This window comes from Chaetura pelagica, unplaced genomic scaffold (assembly GCF_000747805.2).
Source record: "Chaetura pelagica isolate M959 unplaced genomic scaffold, ChaPel_1.0 scaffold255, whole genome shotgun sequence".
NCBI classification, from domain to species: domain Eukaryota; kingdom Metazoa; phylum Chordata; class Aves; order Apodiformes; family Apodidae; genus Chaetura; species Chaetura pelagica.
Window position 1 is genome coordinate 844401 of NW_009953311.1, and position 23642 is coordinate 868042.

General features: G+C 38.5%; 1 protein-coding gene across 1 annotated transcript in view; it reads left to right on the top strand.

The window, feature by feature from the left end:
• The window catches only part of LRRC2 (leucine rich repeat containing 2), a 52844-nt gene that overhangs the window by 24421 nt on the left and 4781 nt on the right, over window positions 1–23642 (top strand). The window contains exons 4-5 of the mRNA XM_009998069.1: window positions 52–188; window positions 22727–22872. Of these exons, the coding sequence (XP_009996371.1) occupies window positions 52–188; window positions 22727–22872 (283 nt within the window). The remainder of the gene's footprint in view (window positions 1–51; window positions 189–22726; window positions 22873–23642) is intronic.

Below are 23642 nucleotides of genomic sequence, written 5' to 3' on the forward strand. Positions count from 1 at the left end.
TATATATATATATGTTTAAATGCACTGATTGCAATTATCTTTTCCTCATAGGCTGCTTAAAAAATCTCAGAGTGCTCAATGTGAGTTTTAATAACTTGAAGTCAGTCCCTCCAGAACTGGGTGATTGTGAGAATTTGGAAAAGCTGGATTTATCTGGAAATATGGAAATAACAGAACTCCCATTTGAAGTAAGATAACAAACTATGTTTCTTCCACCATTTTTATTTGACTTTTAAGATATTTTATCACTGTTTTAATATCTCTTCTTAACAGATTAAATTATATTCCTCGAAACTTTTAGCAATAATGTTTTAGTAGTAATAACACTGAAAATGCCTTAGCAGCAGTTAAAGGGGACAAAACTTCTTTGTTTCGGTTTTCAAGCGACTAGGTTTTGCTTGTATTTATTCTGCTATATGATCACAAAGGGGATTTGGCCAGTGGTGATAAGGAGGCTGCAAATAGCTGTTTTCTGTGAAAGTGAAGTGCATCTTAACAGTCAAATTTGCATACTAACCTTCATTTGTTCCCAGTGTCGGTTTTCCTTGAAAAAAAATACAGAGAGGTCTATTAAAAGCACTGCATGTTGCTAGGAGCATGTATCTCTATCTGAAAGGGATATTATGTTTGAGGCATTGAATGAATAGAATCATAGAATCATTAAGATTAGAAGGGACCTTAAAGATCATCAAGTTCCAACCTACCTGCCTTGAGCAGGGAACCCTACCACTTGATCTGGTTGCACAAAACCTCTTTCAACCTGGCCTTAAAAATCCTTCAGGGATGGGGCATCCACAACCTCCCTGGGTAGCCCATTCCAGTTCCTCACCACCCCTGTACTAAAGAATTTCTTCCTAATCTCTAACCTAAATCTCCCTTCTCTCAGTTTAAAACCATTACCCCTTGCCCTATCACTATCTTCTCTGATGAAAAGCCCCTCCCTAACTTTCCTGTAGGCCCCCTTCAAGCACTGGAAGGCTGCAATAAAGCTTCCCCAGAGCTTTATCTTCTCTAGGCTGAACAGCCCAAATTTTCTTAGCGTGTCTTCACAGCAGAGGTGCTCCAGGCCTTTGATCATCTTGGTGGCCCTTTTCTGGACCCTCTCCAACAGGTCCATATCTTTCTTGTGCTGAGAGCACCAGAACTGCACGCAGGATTCCAGGTGCGGTTTGACCAGAGCAGAGTAGATGGGCAGAGTCACGTCCCTGGCCATGCTGGCCACACTTCTTTTGATGCAGCCCAGGATGCAAGTGGCATAAATAATAAAGACTGAGAAATGGACTCCCAGGCATACACCAACATTGTTTCTTGTATTGGATACAAAACTGCACTCTGCTGCAGCTGCTATGGGACTTACAGTTCATGGAAAAATGAAACTATTGGCTGGTGCTCTCTGAAACTCTCCAGTTTCAGATGTCATCTGTATTTCTCAGGTGCTTATTGTCTTGATTCCTGGGCAGAGTGGGGCAGATTTAAGAGGAAGCATCAGGCACTTTATTGATTCCTATGTTTTCTCTAAACACTTATTACACATGATTTACAGGCAATGTTGGAGTGGGTTAAAGTATGTGAGAGTTGGTTTGGGTGTGCTTATGTTCTGTTCTGAGAAAATAAACAGTAATTAACTTCCCTCCCCAGCTTTTCAGCGTAAGGTAGTTTACCTGAAAAGGATTGTTAAAAAATGGTATGAAGGAAACAGAAACAAAGGGTGAACATTAGCTTTACATCCTAAATGGACACCAAACTCATCCAGCAAAGATGGAGAATAAACCAGATTAAAAAATTGGTAAAAGAAACCAAAATGGAATCAGAAAAATATAGATCCTGAACAGGCGAAGGAACTAAATATAAGCATCTAGACTATGCCTTGTAGTGTAAAGGCATATCCATGACTATGCATTATGAGAACCCATTTGCAAGTGAACCTAATTGTGAATATAAGTCTTTCCAGTGCTGAGTACTAAAATACTGGCATTCCTCTTGGAAAGTTAAAAAATTTTACTCCCTTCTGGCAAGCCTCCTGTTCAATTGGATTGAAAACTACTAAAACTGGTGCAGGCTACTTGGTAATGGTTCACTTACAATCAATGAAAAAAATCTACAGCTGTGCAAATGGCTTTAAGTGACAGCAAAAACTGGAAAAGACATAATGTCAGCATGGTCTAAAAGGTCATGAAGAAAAATATTGGCATTGTCTATTATGTTTCCTTGTTTCTGCGGAGGCCAGCACCTAATTTATACTTGCAGTGACCTAGGAGGTAGGCTATACCTCCTATTTGCTATACCAATTCTTCTGATTTTGGAAATTGAACACAGAATTAAAGGAACACTTTTGTCAAAGGATTTAAAGTCCTGCAAAGTGTTTGGCATTCAATATGGCTGATGTTATTCAGAGCAATTGTTGTTCAATTCCTAGATGGGCAAAAGGTGATAGACACTGTCAAGTAACTGTTTAGTGAAATAAAATACTGAATTTGTCTCAGCAGTCTAAAAAGGGGAAACAGAAAGAGTCTGTGAAGTGTTGTGGTGTACTAACCTTGGCTAGTAGCTGAATGCCCACTCAGCTGCTGTGTCCCTCCCCCTTCTCAGCATGACATCAGGAGAGAATACGATAAGAAAACTCATGGGTTGAGATAAAGTACAAGGAGATGTTTACCATTTACTATTGTGAGCAAAACTGGCTGTACTTGGGAAAGACTAATTTAATTTTTGCCAATATGTGATTGGGTAGTGAGAAACAAAGACATTAAACAAACATCATTCATTTCTCCATTACTCCTTCACTCCAGATTCCTCTACCAGCCCTGAGTGGTACAGGGAGGCATGGGGAGTTACAGACAGTATTCAGTGGTCTCTAGCGGCTTCTCCGTCCTCATTAAATTACATCACTGTGTAATATTGTGTGCCTATTTAAAAAAATATCTTATTTAGGGGGAGAAATCTCAATAAGATGGATACTATAAGCACTACTGTAGTTGCTGCTCGGAACTGGTAGAGCGTAGTTGATTACACAAAAACCATACAGTGCCCCCAAATACCCCATTTGAATTGATATTCTTAATTTGTGAAGACAGCTCCCAGATATGTATTTTCCTGGAAAGCAGTTGTTTCTGTGCCTGAATTTATCAGTCAGCAAATAAAAAATTCACAGGTCGTTAATATATCTGTTAAGTCTCCTAATTTGTTTTGTAAAGAGCTAAGCTTCAGGAAATACAAGATGCTAAGCACCTTTATTTTGTACTCCTTTCCAGGTAAAGGGCAGTTGTTAAGGAGGTTTCCAGCATGCATGCTAACTATACTTCTTGCTATCTTTATTTGCCAACTTTGTTTTCAGTGCAGCTACTTTAAGCTCACAGCTGAAATCTTTTAGATCTTAATTCTCTATTAGTAGATTAAATTAGTAGGTTAAATACATCCACATAGTTCAGTATGTGGAGAAAAAAAAACCTACCCAAACGATAGCTTTCTGCTTGGCTTAATGGAACCTGGAGTGGCTGTATCAGTCTACTAGGAACATATATGTCTAATGCCTGCACTTTCGTCAGAATTTCAATTTGGCATTTGGTGTGTATCTATTTGGTGTGCATTGTAGCCATGCCTTGAGTGAGATGCCTTGTGCCATAGTAAGGCAAGCACATTGCTTACTTGTCTCTTAATTTAATGTAGAAAGCTCAGTTTTCAAAGACTAGTTTCAACATACTGAAAGTCATCTCACTGAATCTCAAGATGAGGAAATTTTCTGCTCCATTAAAAAAAAATTGCGGGTGTGTGTTCTCATTTTATACTTTCTCAATGCTTAGGATTTCATACCATTCCATAATATGCTTAAAGAAGAGCAAGCTGGTTCAATGTCTAAAAATGTTCTTATCTCCTTTCTACTGTTGGATGTCTAACATTTTTAGATATTAAAAATTCCATTTATCTTCAATATTAGATTAGTATTAGTTGCAAAATAAGTCCTTTGGCAGAGAAGGTTTATGGATCTGCAGTTGAATTCAAATCTGCTATCTAAGTTAAGAATGCCCCTCTCTAGACATGAACGAAAATATTAATTGAAATAAAATCTAAATGTTAGAAAAGGCAATGTATGTGGCATCACATTTATGCAGTCAGTTTGTAACAGATACTTTGAGACCTCAGGAACCAGACACAGTAGGAGAAGGTGCTCTGTGAAGTTTAGGAAACAGTCATTCCCCAGGTGACATATACCTTCTGAGACTCTTCTGTGGAGGTGAATTAGCTCCTCTAGCTAAGATGCTCGGGAAAGACATGCTCTGTATGTTACCGAGCCCCTTTCCTAGCATTGTGCGATTATATTTGGTACATACCCTGTAGCTGCAGGGAGGAGAGGGATGATGAATGGATTTGTTTCGAAATTTCTTCTACCTTCCGTGTGTGAATTTAAGAATTAGTAAGATGCTGGTATTTGTATTTGAACTGTAGGATAGAGTTTCTATTACTATTTGCATACACATTAATTTCTTTTTCTAGGAATAAAGACTTAATTATCAATAACTTGTTTTCTGATAAAAGTTTGTAGAAAAACTGCTCTGACCTTATTTTGAGGTGTACTTCTTTCAGATGATGTTGTTTGCTACAGTTATTTACTGAATCAAACAGTTAATAAATCTTGTGTGCCCTGTCCCACCATGTGGGTACAACTAGCTTTCTGCAGAGGTGGGATCAACTCTCTTAGCTAATCTCTTTTAACAACCACTTCAGTGAGATTAGTGTCTTATATTCTCTGCATGGTATTCTAAGAGTAAGACCATCGCCCAGGAGGCTTATACAAAACATAACTTTACTCAAAATTGAGTAATATTATAAATCTTGTCAAAAAACACAGAAAAACAATATCACTCTCAAAGCAACAGGTTACAACTAATAGGAGTTAGCAAAACTGTACCGTCTCAAACCAACAAGTTACAACCAAAAGAACTTAGCAAAATTAGAAATAATATTACCCTTATGTGCCGACAATATGATGAGAGAGAGAGATATGAATAGAAAGAAGACAGGAAAGATTTCACCACCTTTGGACTCAGCAATGATCTCAGCATAACGTTATGGTCTGTGGAAGGCAGGATTGTGCTCAAAACATTATGAATCTGCCTCTTTTATGTGACCTGGCTCTGCCTCTCTGAGTGAGGTTCAGCCTATTTTGTGCAGACTCAGTATAGGGTTCAGGAATGTTCTGGAAATGAGTTGGTGGGGAGTGGGGGTCCAGGTTGTTGTTTAATCCCTCTCACCTGGTTTGACCAAGAAATGACCTTTATTTTCATGCATATGCTCTGTCCTTAAATAGGAAAGTGGTCTTTTGCAAGATGGTACTCTGCCTCCACAGGGTCCCTCTTGCTTCCACTGTTCCGTAAAGAATAAGAATAGTGTCCCATTTATCAGTGTGGCTACCAAACGAGGGGCTCTTGTTGTGAGAACAGGGTGCAAGTGGTTTGTTTATTGAATGAGGATCCCACCCAAGCACAGTGTCCAGTTTGTCAGTGCAGCCGTTTTGAGACAACTATTTATTTTAGAACACCACACTGTGCCAGGCAGAATACCTGCTCTGTGCCAATATTTCAAAGACACATCTTTGCTGTGTTGAATAACCATCTCTTCTTCCATACTGTAAACTACTGCTAATAATGCTACACCACCCAGGACTATCTATAGATGTAACTTGGAAGAACTTTAATGAGAAGAGATGGAAGAAATTCTTACTTCCTCCATCTGTACCATCTAGTGTGGCACATACTGTCAGTCAAAGGACAGACGAGTCACTCCACACTGACAGCAGCAAGACAGTAATGCTTACAGATAGATGTTCTGAGACTGTACATAAATTGAAAAGGAGTTTTGCAAAGTTATTCTTGATCTCCATCTGGACATTGAGCCATTGACCAGTATGCTCTGGCAATTCCTCATCCACTGAACAATCCATCCATCAAATCAATATCTCCAATTTAGAAAGAAGTATGCTGGGGAGGACTGTGTCAAAGGCTTTACAGAAGTCCAGAGAGGTGACACTGGTACTCTTTCCTTGTCTGCTGATGTAGTCACTCCATCATAGAGAGTCACCAGGTTGGTCAGGAAGGACTTGCCCTTGGTGAAGCCATGCTGGGATCACCTCCCTGTCCTTTGCAGAGCATCTAGAAATATCTACTCTATGATCTTCCCAGGCACAGAGGTGAGGCTGACAGGTCAGTAGTTCCCAGTGTCCTCCTTTTGGCCCTCTTTAAAAATGGATGCTATGTTTCCTTTTTTCCAGTCAATGGGGAATTAAGCTGACTGCCATGACTTTCAAAAATCAGGAAGTGGCCTGGCAACTGCATCAGGCAATTCCCTTAGGTATCTCATCAGGTCTCATAGATTTATGTGTGTCCACGTTCTTCTGATGTTAATGAACTTTATTTTCTCTTACAGTAGGAGGGACATTGCTCTCCCAGTCCCTTCCTTGAGGTCCTTCCCCTCAAGAGGTGTGGAAAGGAGGCTGACAGTGAAGACTGAGGCAAAAAAGTTGTTGTGTACCTCAGCCTTCTTTGCATCTGTTGTTACCAGTTAGCCAGTCGTGTTAGTCAGAGGGGAAGTACATTTTCTTTGACCTTCTTTTTCTGGCTGACATACTTGTAGAAGCTCTTCTTATTACTCTCTGCATCCCTTGTCAAGTTCAGCTCCAGCAATGCCTTGGCCATCCTGACCCCATCCCTACACAAGCAGACAGTATCCCTACACTTTTCCCAGGACATTTGTGCCTGCTTCCACTGCCTGTGCATTTCCTTCTTGCCCTTTAGTTTGACTAGCAGATCTTGACTCAACCATCCCGGTTTCTTGCCTTTCTTGCTTGATTTCTTACCCTCTTGCATGGTATAGAAAGTGTTCTTAAAGATCTGCCAGATCTGTTCTGATCCCTTGTCCCTGAGAGCAGTTTCTCAGGGGGTCCTATTGACTAACTACTTGGAGAGCTAGAAATTTGCTTTCCTAAAATTCAGAGTCCTGACTTGACTCTGTGCCTGACACACATTCCTCAGGACAAAAGCTTCACTAGTGTGTGATCACAGCATCCCAATCTTGACATCACCAGTTAGCTCACTTGTGTTCATCACCAACCGGTTCAGTAATGCATCCTATTGGTAGAGCTGTCTAGAATTTCAGAAGTTATAGGTGGTGTTATTTCCCTTCTTTGTTTAACTGAAAAATGTAACTATAATTAGTTGTCTCTTACATCTTTCAATAACGTTAACATTTGTGACCCTAAGAAACAAAATGTGATGTGATTAGAATTTCATGAAGCCCTAGCATTAGTCTCCTGAAGTTTTCAAACACACCACTAACCAGAACAGATAAATATTTTTATATATTAATTGAATTTCAAACAGTATTCTAAAACTGAAGTCTCACAGCTGTAAATTTTTTTGTCTCTTCTGTTCTGGTTCTGTTTCCCTGGCCAGTCTGATTCAGCAAAGTAAAATATTTAGTAAAAAGAGCAGAAGCACAAGCTCTCTGCAATTCTGGGGAGACTTCAAATAAGCCCCCACTGGGTGTTTCCATATAACTTGTTGTCTTTGTGATCCGTGACTCACACATCCCAAATCTGTATCCTAGTTACACAGGCAGGACACCAGCAGTATCAGTAGCAGTGTAGAATGACAGGTTGTTTTACTGGCATGTCATTCTTCAAAGCTGTAAGCTTCCAAGTCTGCTTCTTTCCCTTGCCATTTGTTTATTTTATTCTGAGTAATAATTACATTATAAAAACCACAAGTGAGGGAAGTACAGGACATTAATTTCCCAGTGTTTTCACTATCCAGCTGGGCACCAGACGAGCTCACCCTTAACTCATTCCTCTCTCATTCAATGGATTTATAAAGGACCTGCAAATTTTTCACATCTGTAGAATTTTTAGAAAGTTACAAAGGAGTAATATACTGGATGTTTAAAAACTGAATTTTATTAATGTGTGATTTTCAGGACCACAAAGTGGATAGGAGCGGTGTAATAAAGAGCTTAACTTGGTGCTGTGAAGCCAACCTCTGACTTAGAGGCTCATTAGTTGTCTCATTAGAGCCAACCTCTTGTGAAATACTTAATTTTTAATCACTGTCAAAATTCCACTTGACTTTTATCAGACCAGGAATTCTGTGCATATAACTCACAGTGTCAGAAATGTTTTCAGCTGCTTGTTTTGGGTACATTTCAGTTACATGGGATTTCATCTTGCCCTTTTTTGCTCAGTGCTTATATTCTCTCTGAGTGTGCTTAATGTTGATGACAAATCACTTTCTGACATAGTGCTGTCATGCAAAGCAACAGCTGCTTTATGGAACTGATGTAAGATGTAACATCAAACATTAGCAGAAGGGGAGTGAGACCCAAAAGAGCAGGTGTGAAGGTGTTAGGTGTTGGAGGAGATTCATGGAGTCTTTACTGCTGCAAGATGTCTCATAAATATTTTGACAGACAAGGGGCTAAAGAAGGCCATGGGTCTATGTTAGGAAACAAGATTATGCAGTTAGACACAGGAAAGTGTCAGTTGATCCTGTTCTTGATTCTGTGTTTCCAAAGTCTACTAATTAATATAGCATCACTTAAAAAACACTCCACTGTCAGAGAAAGTCAGCAGCTAATAGTACCAGCCCACTTCACTGGAGAACTGACCTATGCTTACCTTGGTGATGTGATGCCAATGACCTTTCCTTTGCCTTTCACATGAGTTCAACAGAAGTAACATCACCTTTCATGGCGTGCATTTTCTTCCCTACTAGGGAATGACAGAGAAGTAGTTTTAATGTATAAGGGAAGACTTAGCAATGAGTGAAGAGATAATCTGAAAACTACACCATGGTTATATTGTTAGAAAAAGCATGAATCTAATTATAAAATAAACCAATGGTAGGAAATAGTATTTGGTACTGTTTCGGCTCTGCTTTCTCTGGAAACAGTTCATAATCACATTAAGTCCAATAGCAATATAGGCTTTTTAAATCCTATTTATATATCCTCCAGCAAGATAGTCTGAGATATATTTTTTTATAACTACTGAATAGAAGCAGAACAAATAGAAGAGAGAACAAATACATAGCACTATCACACTTACATAATATATCTTAAAGAACACTGTTTTTTGCTGCCTACATACATGGGTTGGTAAGAATCAGAAGGTACTTGTACCTGAAGGGAGAGAAAAGTGTGTGATTTGTTATTCCATAAAATGCTGCTAATTAGAGGTATTATTAATTCTGTAAGAATACATATTAAACAAACAAACAAACAAAAACACCCCCCCCCAAAATATAGAAAAAATATATTTCTAGAAATGTATCTCTTCACCTGCTTTTTAGACTATCCAACTAATTAAATGTTTTGGCTTGTCATAGAACTGTTTATTACTGATGGAGTTTAGAAGGAGGTGGCTAATTTTTTTTATCAATGAAAACACAAGTTACAAAGGTTATTGTAAGGTTAAAGTAACTTAACACTTTATAATGTAAACACAGCTCTGCAGGAATAAGATTTCCGATCTCCCCTTTATCTTTTACATTGCAAAATTGCTCCTGGTAATTTTTTTCTTTCTATCCATTTTTAATTGTTTTTGTTTGCTTCCCCATCAGCTGAGTTACTCAAGCTACATCAGCCAATTGCTTTCTTAACTAATCTGAGATCATATTGCTAATCTTGCTCTACTAGATTCCTTGATGCCAAATTTGAGAAAGGTTACATGGATGTTGCAAGGTGTGGATGTTGGTTGCATGTGGTCAATGATCACCTATGTCTAGAGACTGTGTGAAGAATTTGTATGAGTATGTGACAGAACTTTCTCTGACTGAGCCTGATTACATGATTATATGGCTACATGACTGGGAAGAGTGTGCACTGTTAGGCTGCTAATGATGGCTATGGCTCTTAGCTTCAGTCCTGTCATGCAGTGTACACTGGCTGCCAAGCTGACTGGATGTCAGCTGTCTTGAGTCTGCTATTTTGTCTCTTCTTGAAATACAGAGCTTGTCAGTTAAAAGTTATGTCTGACCTGTGTGATTGTGGTGTCAGAGATGCTGCAATGAAATTAGATACATATATCAGAATCACAGGCAGACATCACCATTTCCTGATTTGTTATTCGTTTCTGCCTTTGTTGCTGGTGTTTAGTTTTGTTTTTTGTATTTTTGTTATTTTTATATATATATGTGTGTTTGTTTTGCTATTGGTTTTTGTTTGTTTGTATGTTTTTTGTTGTTGATTTTTAGATTCTCTGCCTTACAGGGCAGAGAAATGGTTAAGAAGATGCAAGACTATCCCAATCTCTTTTTAATATAGCTGAAATAGTTTTTCTTCTCAGAAGCTGGCTTCAGTTCTTCAGGTTGCAAATTATAAAATACTCCTTGAAATGCTGGTTAGAGGCAATAAAAAGGTTGACTAGATTTGAGGACCTAATGTGATGCTTCAGAATAGTAGAATGCTGGAGTACATTTTTTTTAAAAAGGGAGGAAGTAAGTAGGTTATACCAAATATAGACTGTCTTAAATGCCCATTAATTCAATTACCATAATCATATCTTGATAGCTGCATGAGACTTTTCATAATACGCAGAAAAGGGGAAAGATAACCCCCATTTTCAAAAAGGTAAAAACAGAAGATCCTGGGAACTACTGACCAGTCAGTCTAATTTCTGTGCCTGGCAAGATCATGGAGCAGATACTCCTGAAGGCTCTGCTAAGGCACATGGAAAATGTGGAGGTGATTGGTATCAATCAGCATGGCTTTTCCAACAGCAAATAATGCCTGACAAATCTAGTGGCTTTTTATGATGAGGCCGCCGCATTGGTGGACAAAGGAAGAAAAAATGTCATCTATTGGACTTGTGCAAAGCCTTCAACACTCTCCTGTATGATCTCCTTGTCTCTAAATTGGAGAGATGGATTAAACGGGTGGACCCCTCAGGATAAGGAATTGGCTGGAAGGTTGCACTCAATGAGTTGTGGTCAGTGGCTCCAAATGGAGATCAGTGACATGTGGCATTCCTCAAGGGTTGGTACCAGTGCTGTGTAAAATCTTTGTTGGACATCTGGACCATAGGATTGAGTGCACCTTCAGCAAGTTTGCTGATGACACCAGACTGTGTGGTGTGGTTAACACACAGGCGGGAAGGGAGGCCATCTAGAGGGACCCTGACAGGCTTGAGAGGTGGGTCCATGCCAATCTCATGAAGTTCAACAAGGTCAAGTGCAAGGTCCAACTCATAGGTTGGAGTGATCCCAAGCACACATACAGGCTGGGTGGAAATGGATTGAGACCAACCTTGAGGAGAAGGACTTGAAGTGCTGGTTGATGAGAAGCTCAACAGGAGCTGGCAGTGTGTGCTTGCAGCCCAGAAAGTCAACAAATCCTGAGCTGCATCAAAAGAAGCATCACCAGCAGGTCAAGGGACGTGATTCTGCCCCTTGTTCTTGTGACACCCACCTGGAGTAATGTGTCCAGTTTTGGATCCCCCAGCCAAGAAGGACACAGAGCTGTTGGATTAAGTCCAGAGAAGAGCCACAAAAATTATCAGAGGGTTGGAAAACCTCTCCTGTGAAGGCAGTCTGAGAGAGTTGGAGTTGTTCAATTTGGGTAAGAGAGGGTTCCAGGGAAACCTTATTGAGGCCATCAAGGACTGGAAGGGGGCCTACAACAAAGCTGGGGAGAAATCTTTTATATGGGTATGTAGTGATAGATCAAGGGGTAATGGCTTTAAATTGGAAGAGGGTATATTTATAATGGACATCAGGAAGAAATTCCTGACTGTTAGAGTGGTATAACACTGGCACAGGCTGCTTAGGGAAGTTGTGGATGCCTCATTCTTAAAAGCGTTCAAGGCCAGGCTGGATGGGGCTTTGGGTGACCTGGCCTAATGGGAGATACACCTGCCCATGCATGAGGGTTGGAACGAAATGATTTTTAAGGACCCTTCTAAGCCCAAACGTCCTATGATTCTATGATTCTACCATACCTGGGGTATACCTTGGTAGCTCAAAATGAGAAATCACTCATTCTGTGTTATATATTCTCTGACATATTTGTTAACCTTGGTAAGTGACATCTTGCCAGTGTGTTCCTGTTCACTTTCTTCCATTTATCTTGTCCTGGTTATTCATGATATGAAAACTGCACAGTAGAGATCTCTCAACAGATGTTTTTATAGCATAATATCAAAGAGCTTTCTTTGTAGTTCTGTGTGCTTCAGTAGTTATGATGATAGTATTGTAATTACACTGTTAAATTGCAGATCTGCTTTCCAAAGAATTCAACTTTTAGCAGTTTTCACTTTTGGAATCTCCATAAGCAAGCTGAATATAGACTGTTCAGTATTATTCTACTAGGATACCACTGAGGTGCTTGTGCCATTTTTTTATATTAAAGATTCTGAACTATACTTGTTTGAAACATGACACACAAATAGAAGTTTTAATTATCTGTAAATGTCCCATTCCTCTGAATTCTGTGAAGCTCTTCAGCTGAAAAAACATGTAATTGTTGCAAATCCTATAGACTGATTGTATAGAAGTTTCATTTCTTCAGGAAATGCAATGCTTTTTGGTTATGTTGCTCTTGTGTTATGAAGGAAGAAAGTCTCATGAATTTGCCATTTCTTGCTCAGCTCTTCTAATCTTTACAGTCTTTCCTAATCTAGAATTAGGACTTTCAGAACTATGGCAAAACAAATAATTAACAAAAATAATAAAATCCTTCCATTCTGTTAATGACTGCTGCTCATTTCTGTAGTATTTTTCCTTGTGAAAAACTAACAAGAATATAGTGTTTTGTATGTAGGTGGACAATTATTTTGTTTTAGTTGTGAGTGATTTTGGGATTAGTCATTGTATACTACATTACAAATATACTCAACTATTCAATTGCTTTTTTGGCCACTAATGGATATTGAACACAAGACTTACATGTTTTATATACAGCGGGTTTTTTTGTTTGTTTTTTTGTTGTTTGTTTGGGTTTTTCCATCTTTCTACTTTTTCCCAAGTTTCAATCAGTTTAAGAAATGTGTAGTTCACTGTTCTGGCATTAGCTTGCACTTCTCCGTATTAGATGGTATTTGCAGCTGTGAAAATCTTGAGAGTTTTAGCATTTGTTCAGTAGTCATAGACTCCTTTGCTGTTCTAATGATTTTATATGCTCAAAGCATTACATAGGTATTTGTGAAATGTTGTGTTCACAGAAAATATTAACTGGTATTGCAGAGAATACACACAAGTATGTAGAAGTTTTTTGTTGTTTACTATTAAAAAATTAGTAGGGGAATATATATCTCCAGTAGCTATGTGAAGCTAAGCAAAATTGCTTGGACACAATCTGAAGGCTGTAGAACACTTCTTTGAAGTGTGATTGTATCTGAAGTGTAAAATGTAGCTATTATTATAGCTTTTAGGCACATAATTCTATGCAATTTATTTTTTGAGTAGCTATGCCAGGACAGGCCCGATGACTGATTTTATTAGACATCTATTTCTTATTTAAGAGACATAGGACAAAATTTATCAATCAAGGGAGCGTTACGGACCAAGCTTTCGGCTGTATTTGTGTCTACCTCCTTCTGAGGTACTCTGAGTTGTTGGAAGATCTCCTGACATGATTTAGACCTAGAAGCTTGCCTGAGGTATAGGAGCCTTTTGGCTACAATGGGAGCCTGTTCAGATACTTCCCATGCAGATTGATTGATTGATTGATTTAAAAAGACAGTTTCAAGAAAAACTTGGTGTATATAAAAAAAAAATAAACTAACCAAAACTCAAAAAAACCCCCCCAAAAAACAAGAAAGAAAAGACACTGAATATTTAGCAGTAAAAATCAGATGAGATTTGTAGGCTTGCTGTGTTCCCATCCATGGGGCAGTGCCAAAGATCACGTCTGGTTTGTGGCTGCAACGTGACCAGTGCCTGCACCAAACCTCTGTAAATTCCATGTCAAGGGATTTCTTTCTGTAAAATGAGTCCTGAAAGCTGACCTTCATTACAAGCTTTCAAAATTAACTATGTGAATAAGTATTCAGACTGGAAGACACTTAATAAAAGCAAGAATGATGTAATACCTTACATTACTTGGACACACCAATATTACTTGGACACAACCTGGACAGAGTAGTGCAAAACAGCCATGAAGCATTAAAAACTGCAAGAAGTCATAGCTTTATGCTTTTAATTGCACCAAGAAGTTATTAGAAAGTAGCCAAATGTCTATTTATGCAAAAAACCTGCCCACTGTGTGTACAAGAGATGTGCCATTCCTGTCAAGATCAGGAAAAGATCTCTCTCATATCTTAATCTTTCACTAATATTAGCTTTATTTTAAATTTTTACATGTTTGTATCAGAGCAAGACATAAAGTCTCTGAGAAATATTGTTATAGTATAGGAAGAAAATAATCCTTTGGGAAGAGATGAACTCAGAACTTTTCCTGCTAAGTTTGTCACCACCACAAAGAAACTATACTTAAAGAAACCCAAGTATCTAACAGCACTATGAGAAAATAAAGAAGAGGAGGGAGAGAAAATTTGCTTTAATCCCTGCAAGCCACAAAACTGTGAACTGTCATATTCAGTTGTTGACAGTGTTCTCAGTTGTAGGCTTGTGTACTACCAGTGTCACGCACATGTAATCTGGGACATTAAATGAAAAAATAATAAGTTTTATTATAGACATTTTGCAACAGTTTGCTCAATTAGATAAGGTCTAATTCCTGACCAGATATGTCACAGGGGCCAGAACAGACTCTGTTGTGACTTTCCTGAATGTGGAGATTTTCTTTATGAAACTTCCAGAACAGATAAATAGCAAATTGAATGGTTCTTCTGTTTGGTAGCCAAATAGCAGTATTTGTCAAACTTGTCTGGTGTCCAGTACCACAGTGGACAAGACCTTGTGCCTTTTAGTGAAGTTCCTCTGTGCCAATGCAAAAAAGAAGTTCTACCGTTTCTGTTCATAAAGCAAAAAAACATGGAAATACTTATTCCTGGTATCATAGGAAGCAGCTCATAGATGACAAACTTTCTGACCCTGCTGCTGAAGTCAGAATGCCTTTTTCCCCTTCAATATTCTGTCTCCTGTTTTGCTCTGTCAATACTATGCTATTTCCTGGTTGTCTTCTACTGATATTATCTCTTCAAATAACCTTGATGCTTTTTTCATTTTAAGTGGATGGTTACTCTTTTACCATTGTGAAACAAAACCATCAACAAGTGTGTTAATGTTCTGTAATTTGCTGTCATCTTTGTTTATAACATCTTTTTATATATTTTTTTTACTTGCTGCAGAATAAAATTTCCTTCTCTTTTGGATGTTTTGCCCTTGCCAAGAGTGATTTACACTGGGTTTCAGAATGAGCATACTCAGTTTTCAAAATCAGAAAAGTAAAGTAACTTTACAGGCTACAGTGTATCATCATAGCTAACCAGAATTACTGTATATGTTTAAATGATAATTAAGATGGCACCATTTAAATAGCATCTCTTCAATTACTGTTGCATCTTTGAGCAGAAATGAAAAAAAAAAAAAAAATTGGCTTTGTGTCTATTCTGCTTTGCAAGTGTATAATTTTGGTCATCTCTTGGTGAAGGAATGTAATGTATCTTAAAAGGGTCTTTTGAGATATTGAAAGGACACTTCCTAGCCAAACATTCTGGAGAGGTCAGTTAACACCAGTGTGCTACTGAAATTGCTGCTCTTCCTCTTCTAATATTTCAGTAAAGATGTATAAAAAGTATGCACCCAAATGAGCTACTGAATCAATTTAAATTTATGAGAAACCTGCAAGTGACTTTTGGTAGAGCCTAGTTTTCCCTTCTAATGTGTGTCTTTAATTTACAAATTTTGGAGACTAGAAGATGAATGAAGCTAATGGGGCTATAATAACCTGGGTCCTCCTTGGAACCCTCCTTGTAGATGGGGGTGATAGTACCCTTCTTTCATTCTTCAGGGATGTCTCCTGACCTACAAGACTTCTCAAATATTATGTAGAGCAGCCTCTCAGTGACATCAGCCAGGTCTCTTAAACCCTTGAGTGGGTGGCATCTGCACCCATCGATTTCTACAGTTGACACAGCAACTCTTCCTTCCATGATGGTGGGTCTGTGTCTGCATCAACCTGGATTTTTGTTCCCATGGCCTGGGACCCAAGAGTGCTGGTAAAGACAGAGGTGAAGAGGGTGTTGAGAAAATGCCTTTTCAGCATTGTTGGTGACTACTTCAACTCTCCAGTGTAATAGTGGGCCAATACTCTTCCTCTGTTCCTGCTTGTTGTTAATCATAGAGTAAGAGTATCATAGAACCATAGAATATGCTGAGTTGGAAGGGACCCATCAGGATAATCGAGTCCAACTCCTTTCTCTATGTAAGGCACCCTTAGAATCACACTAGATGCCTGAGAGCATTATCCAAATGCTTCTTGAACTCAGGCAGATTTGATGCTGTGACTACTTCCCTGGGGATCTTGTTCCAGTGCTTGACCACCCTCTGGGTGAAAAACCTTTCCCTGATATCTAACCTAAACTTCCCCTAATTCAGCTTCCTGCCATTTCCTCGAGTCCTATCATTGGTCACAAGAGTGAAGAGGTCAGTACCTGCCCTATCTCTTCCCCTCATGAGGAAGCTATAGTCTGCAATGAGGTCACCCCTCAGCCTCCTCTTCTCCAAGCTGAATACTCAAGTGACTTCAGCCACTCAAGACCCTTACTGTACATAGTACTCAAGGTGAGGCTGTACCAGTGCAGAGTAGAGTAGGACAATCACCTTCCTTGACTGACTGGCAACATTGTGCTTGATGCACCCCAGGACTGGCAGGGCACACTGCTGGCTCATATTTAGTTTCCCATCAACCAGGATCCCCAGGTCCCTCTCTACCACGCCGCTTTCCAGCCACTCGTTACCTAGTCTGTACTTACCACCAGAGTTGCCCATCCCAGGTGCAGAATCTGACATTTACCCTTGTTAAAATTCATGTGGTTGGTGACTGCCCATCTCTCTAACCTGTTGAGATCTCTCTGGAAAGGCCTGCCTGCTCTTGAGGGAGTCAACAGTTCCTGCTAGCTTTGCATCATAAGCAAATTTACTTAGAATTCCTTTGAGTCCTGCTTCCAAGTTATTGATCAAGATGTTGAAGAGGTCTGGGTCTAGAATGAAGCCCTGTGGGAGCTCACTAGTGACTGGTCACCAGCTTTATGTTACCCTATTCACTGTCACTCTCAGTGCTCAACCTGTAAGCAAGTTTTTCACTCATTGCATGACATGCTTGTCCAGCTGTATGCTGAACATTTTGTCTAAGAGAATACAGTGAGCCTCCTGTGTCTTTAGGAGGTGATGTTTAAAGACTGACCAGCACTCATGAACCTCAGCTCCTGCAAAAATATTTTTCCAAGGTACTTGACTCAGAAGTTCCCTGAGCAACATAAAGCCTACTTTCTTCATGTCCAGTCATAAAGTTTTATTGGCAGTTTTCCTCTTGTCAATGGAGATTTTGAACTCAATTGTCTCGTGGTCACTGTGGCCAAGATGACCTCCAATCTCCAATTCACTCATGAGATCCTTTCTGTTGACAAGCAGGAGATCAAGGAGGGCATTATTCTGAGTTGGCTTCCTTATGACCTGTTCCATTAAGCTGTCATCCATGTGGCTTAGAAATCTTCTGGCCCAGGTTGTGTTAGTTGTGTGCTGCTCCTAGTTGATTTCTGGCAAGTTGAAGACCCCCTTAAGGACAAGGGTGGTTGACTTGGAAGCGTCCCTTAGTTCCTCAAAGAACAGGTCATCCACATCCTCATCCTGGCCAGAAGGTCTATAGTATATTCTCACAATGATAAGTACATTATTTGTTTGTCCCTTGATTCTCACCCAAAGACTCTAAACTGTGCCATTACCAACTGTGAGGTCCATACACTCCAGCCCTTCCAATGTATACAAAGCCTCTTCTACCCTGCCTATCTCTCCTGAAGAGTCTATACCATCCAACAGGGCACTCCAGTCATAGGACTCATCCCACCAGGTTTCACTAATGCCAATAATGTCATATCTCTGGGACCTGGGCCAAGGCTTCAAGCTCATCTTGTTTACTCCTTGTGTTGCACACATTAGTGTAGAAACACTTCAGATGTGGCACACTGTGGCCAACACCTTGCAAAGAAGAATGAGGGATCTCATTAGTGCTTGATTCCTCAAGTTTTGCCACACCATCCCATTGCTCACCACTGGCAACCCTGATTTTGTTCCCATTCTGTATCTGCATCTGAAGAAGTCTTCCATGATGTTTTTGACATTTCTGGCTAATTTCAGCTCAATTTGAGCTTTCCTTTCCTAACTGCATCTCTCCATACTCTAGTAATGCCCTTATAATTTTCAACAGGTAGTGTTCCACTTTTCCATCACTGGTACGTCTCCCTTTAGGTTCTGAGCAGACCCAGAATCTCACAGTTAAGACAAAGGGGTCTCTTGCTGTGACTACTTCCCTTGCCTTTAGAAGGAATGAACTGATTTTGTATATCTAGGAGAGGTTTCTTGGAAAAAACCCAGTGTTCACTAGCTCCTTTACCCTTCATGTAAGTTTCACATAGGATCCCTTCCAACTGAGCCTTGAGTGAGCTTAAGTTTGCTCTTCTAAAATCTAAAACCCTGTCTTGGAACCAGCTTTAAGTGTGGTCAGCAGTATCCCAAACTCCACACCATTTTAATCCCTGCAGCCAAGGCTGTTGCTAACTGAGACATTACAAAGCAGGTTTCCTTGGTTTATGAGAAGCTAGTACAGCAGCACCCCATTCCTGGTTGGCACATCTAACAATTGTATGAAGAAGGAGTCCAAGTGGAAGGAGCCAGTCTCTTTTTGGTGGCACAGGTGAACTGCTGTGTTGTCCTTCCAGCAAATGTCTGGGTAGCTAAAGTCTCCCATAAGAACCAGGTTTTGTTGACCCAAAGCTTGCTTAGTGACCCAAGCATTGCTTCATTGGTCTTGTTGTCTTGCTTTGGGTGTAGGTAACAGATGCCTACTGTAAGGTTTCCCTTGGAGATAACCCCTCTTGATTTTGAACCAGAGGCATTCAACAGGGCTTCCACAGCTACCATAATTGATTTTTGTGCATTCAAGGTTTTCCTTAATATAGAGTGCTAGTCCTCCAGCTCTTCATCCCTGCCTGTCTTTATGAAACAGCCTACAGCCACCTATAAAAATCCCCCAGTTGTGTGAGTTGTCCCCCGTTGTTTTAGTCGTTTGGTTCAACCCACCTGACTGCCCTGTCATCCAATCTACACTTCTTGAGTCTGGCTCTTAGGGTGTTGTAGGAGACTGTGTCAAAAGCCTTGCTGAAATCAAGGTAGACCACATCTGTTGCTCTCCCCTCATTTACCCATCCAGTTATGCCATGATAGAAGGCTATCAGACTGGGCAAGCAAGACACCCCCTTGGTGAATCCATGCTGAGTGCTTCTGATGAACCACTTTTCCTCAACATACTTTGAAATTACAACAAAAGCAAGCTGTTCCATCACCTTGCCTGGGATCTGCTTCTACTCTGGGCACAGGCCAGAATATTCTGTAAGTAGCCCTAACCTGTTTAGATCAGAGTTACACTTAGATTTTTTTTCTTTAGGCTAACAAAGTACATATTAGAGAGAAGAGGAAAATGAAGAGAAAACTTGGAATAGTATGGATTTTTGCAGTTTCCCTAATTGATTGGCAAGTTGTTTAAATTGTCTTTGAATTAACTGAGTCTGAAATTTCTGGGAAACGGCACATTTGTAATGCATTGATAGACATTTCCAGTTGAATCCGTTCTATACCTTATCATACATTGACTTTCATGGGATGCTGTTTCTGTCACAGAATTTTTACATGTAATTGAAAAATACAGTATTTTTGAGCTAAGGCTTAACATGACTTTACATTTATTCATTTGTTGGTGCCAAGTATTAGACAACTCATGATAAGCTTGCCTGCAATATTATCAATAAATCGTTTTTGTGGTAAAAAGCAGAACAGAAATAAAACCACACACATTTATCAAATAACTTTTTCACCCCAGGGCATGGTGCCCTTTTCTTTCAACTGAAGGTTTAACTGTCAGAGGGAAAGAGAAGCAGTAGAGTTCTACAGTGTTACCTTGATTGTTTCAATGAACAAAATTATTAAGATAAGCAAAATGGGGCAGTTAGTCAAACAATGATGACAACAGTGATTAAATATAAGGACCACAATAAATGGATTCCGGTAGCTAGATTGTCAAAAGCCATCTTTTAAAATGGAGTCCCATAAAGCCAAACATTGATTGATTCAAAGTAACATAATAAAAGAAAAGAGTGAAAAACAATAGCAAGTAAAAATAAATTATAATGTAAAAATTAGAAGTGAGCCTTTTTTTTTTTTTTTTTTTTAAATTAAATGTTAATAAAGTTGCAATACTCCTTCCAGAAGAAATGAAATTCACAAGGGTTTTTTTAGAAGATATAACAGAGATGCCGTATTTTTCAATGTGTCATGTCACAGTTTGTTGGTAACACATCAGAGGCAGATTAAATACACCATTAGGCTTCAAAAAACGATACAAAATGGACAGGTTTTGTTAAATATTAGCCTAAAAGAACACATACTGATGGCCTGCAGCTTACACACTATAATCATGGCTCCATATATTCTGTGTCATATTTAGCCAAACTTTATATCTTGTCTATGGTCTTATATTTTCTTGGTACTTTTTAAATGTAAGTACAAACTCCTAAAAAATGTATTTTTTCATCTAATCAATTATTAAAACAATCTGTTTTCAATATTATGTGAAAACTGGATGAAGCATTTTTTTTTAAAAATAATATTACTATGTTAATACTATTTTTATTATTTAACACAATAAAGCACTCCCAGGAAAATGTAAAACAACTTACTGTTGTTGAAGAGTTTTACTCCTATTGTAATGTTACCAAGTTGTTTCAGCATGTTAGGTGACTGCATGTGAAAGCTAAGGGTTTAGGAACTTGAAGTAGCATTAGTATGTGTACATTTAAAAAGAATGTGCCTCTTATTGTTTAGAGACTGTGGCTTTGGGTATGGTTTTGGGTGGCAGTTAAGCCTGTGAGACATTGTTTTACTTCTGTGTCTGCTGAATTCCTCTTGGGAAGAGTTCGTTGAAAGAAATTATCAGCAGTTTTAGCAAATTCTTCTGAATGCAGAGAAACTTGAAATATTTGCTTGGGACTTGAAATTGTGACAATGATTTGACACCACAAAGTAAGGGCAGTGTAAAGATGGTGACAATTATTTTCTCTATTCTCTCATTGCAACAATCTAGATAAGTCAGTTTGCTTTCGTTGTTCAAAAGGGAGTTCTGTTTTCTTGAAAAAAAAGATTCAGTATCTGGAAAATTTACAGTATAGGAGAGAGTGTTCACTGTTAGTAGGCAGTTCTCAAAGAGCCAAGATAGTTTGAAAGTGAGAAGTTTCAGAATAAAGTAATAAACTCATCAAGTCTGCCTGGTGGGCAGACTTCAAAACTCTGACTTAAGAAACTCTGAACCTCTATTGTGCTTTTGAAAGGTAAACTCAATTGTGCAGTTATTTGTAATACGATAACTTCAGTAAATCTCCCTGAAAAGGTTTCTCCTAAATTCAAGGTCTGGCAACAATATGAGGTTATATGTAGAAAAAAAAAAAATTAAACCCAAACAACCTCTCCAGAAAAAAAAAAAAAAAAAAAAAAAAAAAAATCAAGGATCAAATTAAGCTGGAAGTCTGAAAGTAATGAAGTATATATGCATTTTTCTTACTTTGGAAGAAAATATATTTGGTCTGGGCTTTTTGATTCTAATTGTTTTCTACATAATAAGAAATCTTCAGGCAAGGACCAATGAAATTTTTTTGCTCCTTTCTGGTCTCTGTCAGAACCTATAGAGCTAGATTGTGATAATGACATATGATTAGAAGATCAGAGACATAAATTCCACTCTGAAGCAATTTTTTTTGTTAGCATTTATACTTCTTTGACATTCACTTCAGCTAGCTGCATGGTTTTATGAACACCGGTAGTGTGAATAATCGATTTAATATGCAAGGAGCTTTATTTAGTACTTTTTTAACAAGTACATTTTACATTTGCAGTTAACCTTCATTGCACTAGAAGTTTATTACTAAAAACACGTAATTATTTTGAAGAATATTAAAATAAACATCTTCAGTGCATCTTATTATTTACTTAGTCTGTTGTATGGATGATGTATTTTTAAAGTTATTTGATAAGTATTGCACACATTTTCTGTTGACTTTAAGTGGCAATTTCATTTCCTAAAGGTCTCCTAACAATCCACTCTCAGTATATAATGAACAAAATCTATGTATGGGAGTTAAAAAATCTCCAATTTTGAGAGTGACAACCTGGCATCTGTTAATTATCAAAACTGTGTTTTGTCACTTCAGCATGTAGCTCTTAAGTACCCAGGAAGGGATCATGCAATTGTCTGGTTCCAACCTTGCTGTTGTCTGAAAATGTAGTTTTTTTACAGTGAAAGTTAGAAAAGTGATGAATGCTTTGGAAGGTAGTTATTTCTGAAATCCTTTTTTTCCTAGAGAATCATGACTAAGAGATAACACTAGCAAAAATCTGAGTTAAAAATGATGTAATTCACATTTTTCTAAGTGATTTGAGAATAATGAAGAAGTTTGTTGAATGAAATGTCTTCTTGTATTTGCAAAATATAACTAAAATAAAAAACCGCTTCTTTCTAGCTAAGTAACCTGAAACAGGTCACGGTTTTGGACATGTCAGCGAACAAGTTCCATTCTATTCCAATTTGTGTGCTCCGGATGTCTAATTTGCAATGGCTGGATATTAGCAGCAACAACTTGAAAGATCTCCCAGAAGATATAGACAGGTAGATTATGTTTTAATTAATTGACAGGCTTGTGAACTGTAGGGCAAATCTAGAAAGTAACGAACTTCCAAAGGACACCATTAATGAAAATTCACACGAAAAATTCACACTGCGAAATACATCAGATACTTTTGCATATAAACTTTACCATTATTATTAATGAGCTGCGTTCGAGAACAGGAACTACATGTTTTATCTCATTGAAGGCAGACTGCCCAGCAAGTACGTCTACTATTCACTTAACTGATAATATTTTCTGCTGCATTCGTGACAATTTTTCATTATATTCAGGCAGTATTACTTAGAAAGTTTAGGAGACGTACTTTTCCCCAGTTCCAGTGAAGGGGACTCTCCATATGGATTTGGCAGCAGTATCTCTCTGGAGGGTAGGCAGGGTGTAGGAAAAGATGAACAGCAGTATGTTTAAGTTACTGAAAGAACCTGGTAAATTTTGGCAGTAAAACAGAAAAATATTGGTAAGGGTTAAAAAAGCACTGACAATCCATCCTTCCTACTTGGAATTATATACGCATGTGTACAAATATACTCATTCTCTCAATTTAGTTTTAAAAAAATCACTCTGAACTTTAATGGATCTTGCTAGCCTGAGAAAGCACTTTTCTTATACCTGGATGTATTAATTCACTCCGGAGTCCTGTTGTAACTTGGTTTATCAAACTTTACATAGCCATAAGTAAAGCAAAACACATATTAACTAAAATTTAATTTAAAAAAAACCAACTAATTTTTTTTTTTTTTTTTATTGCTCT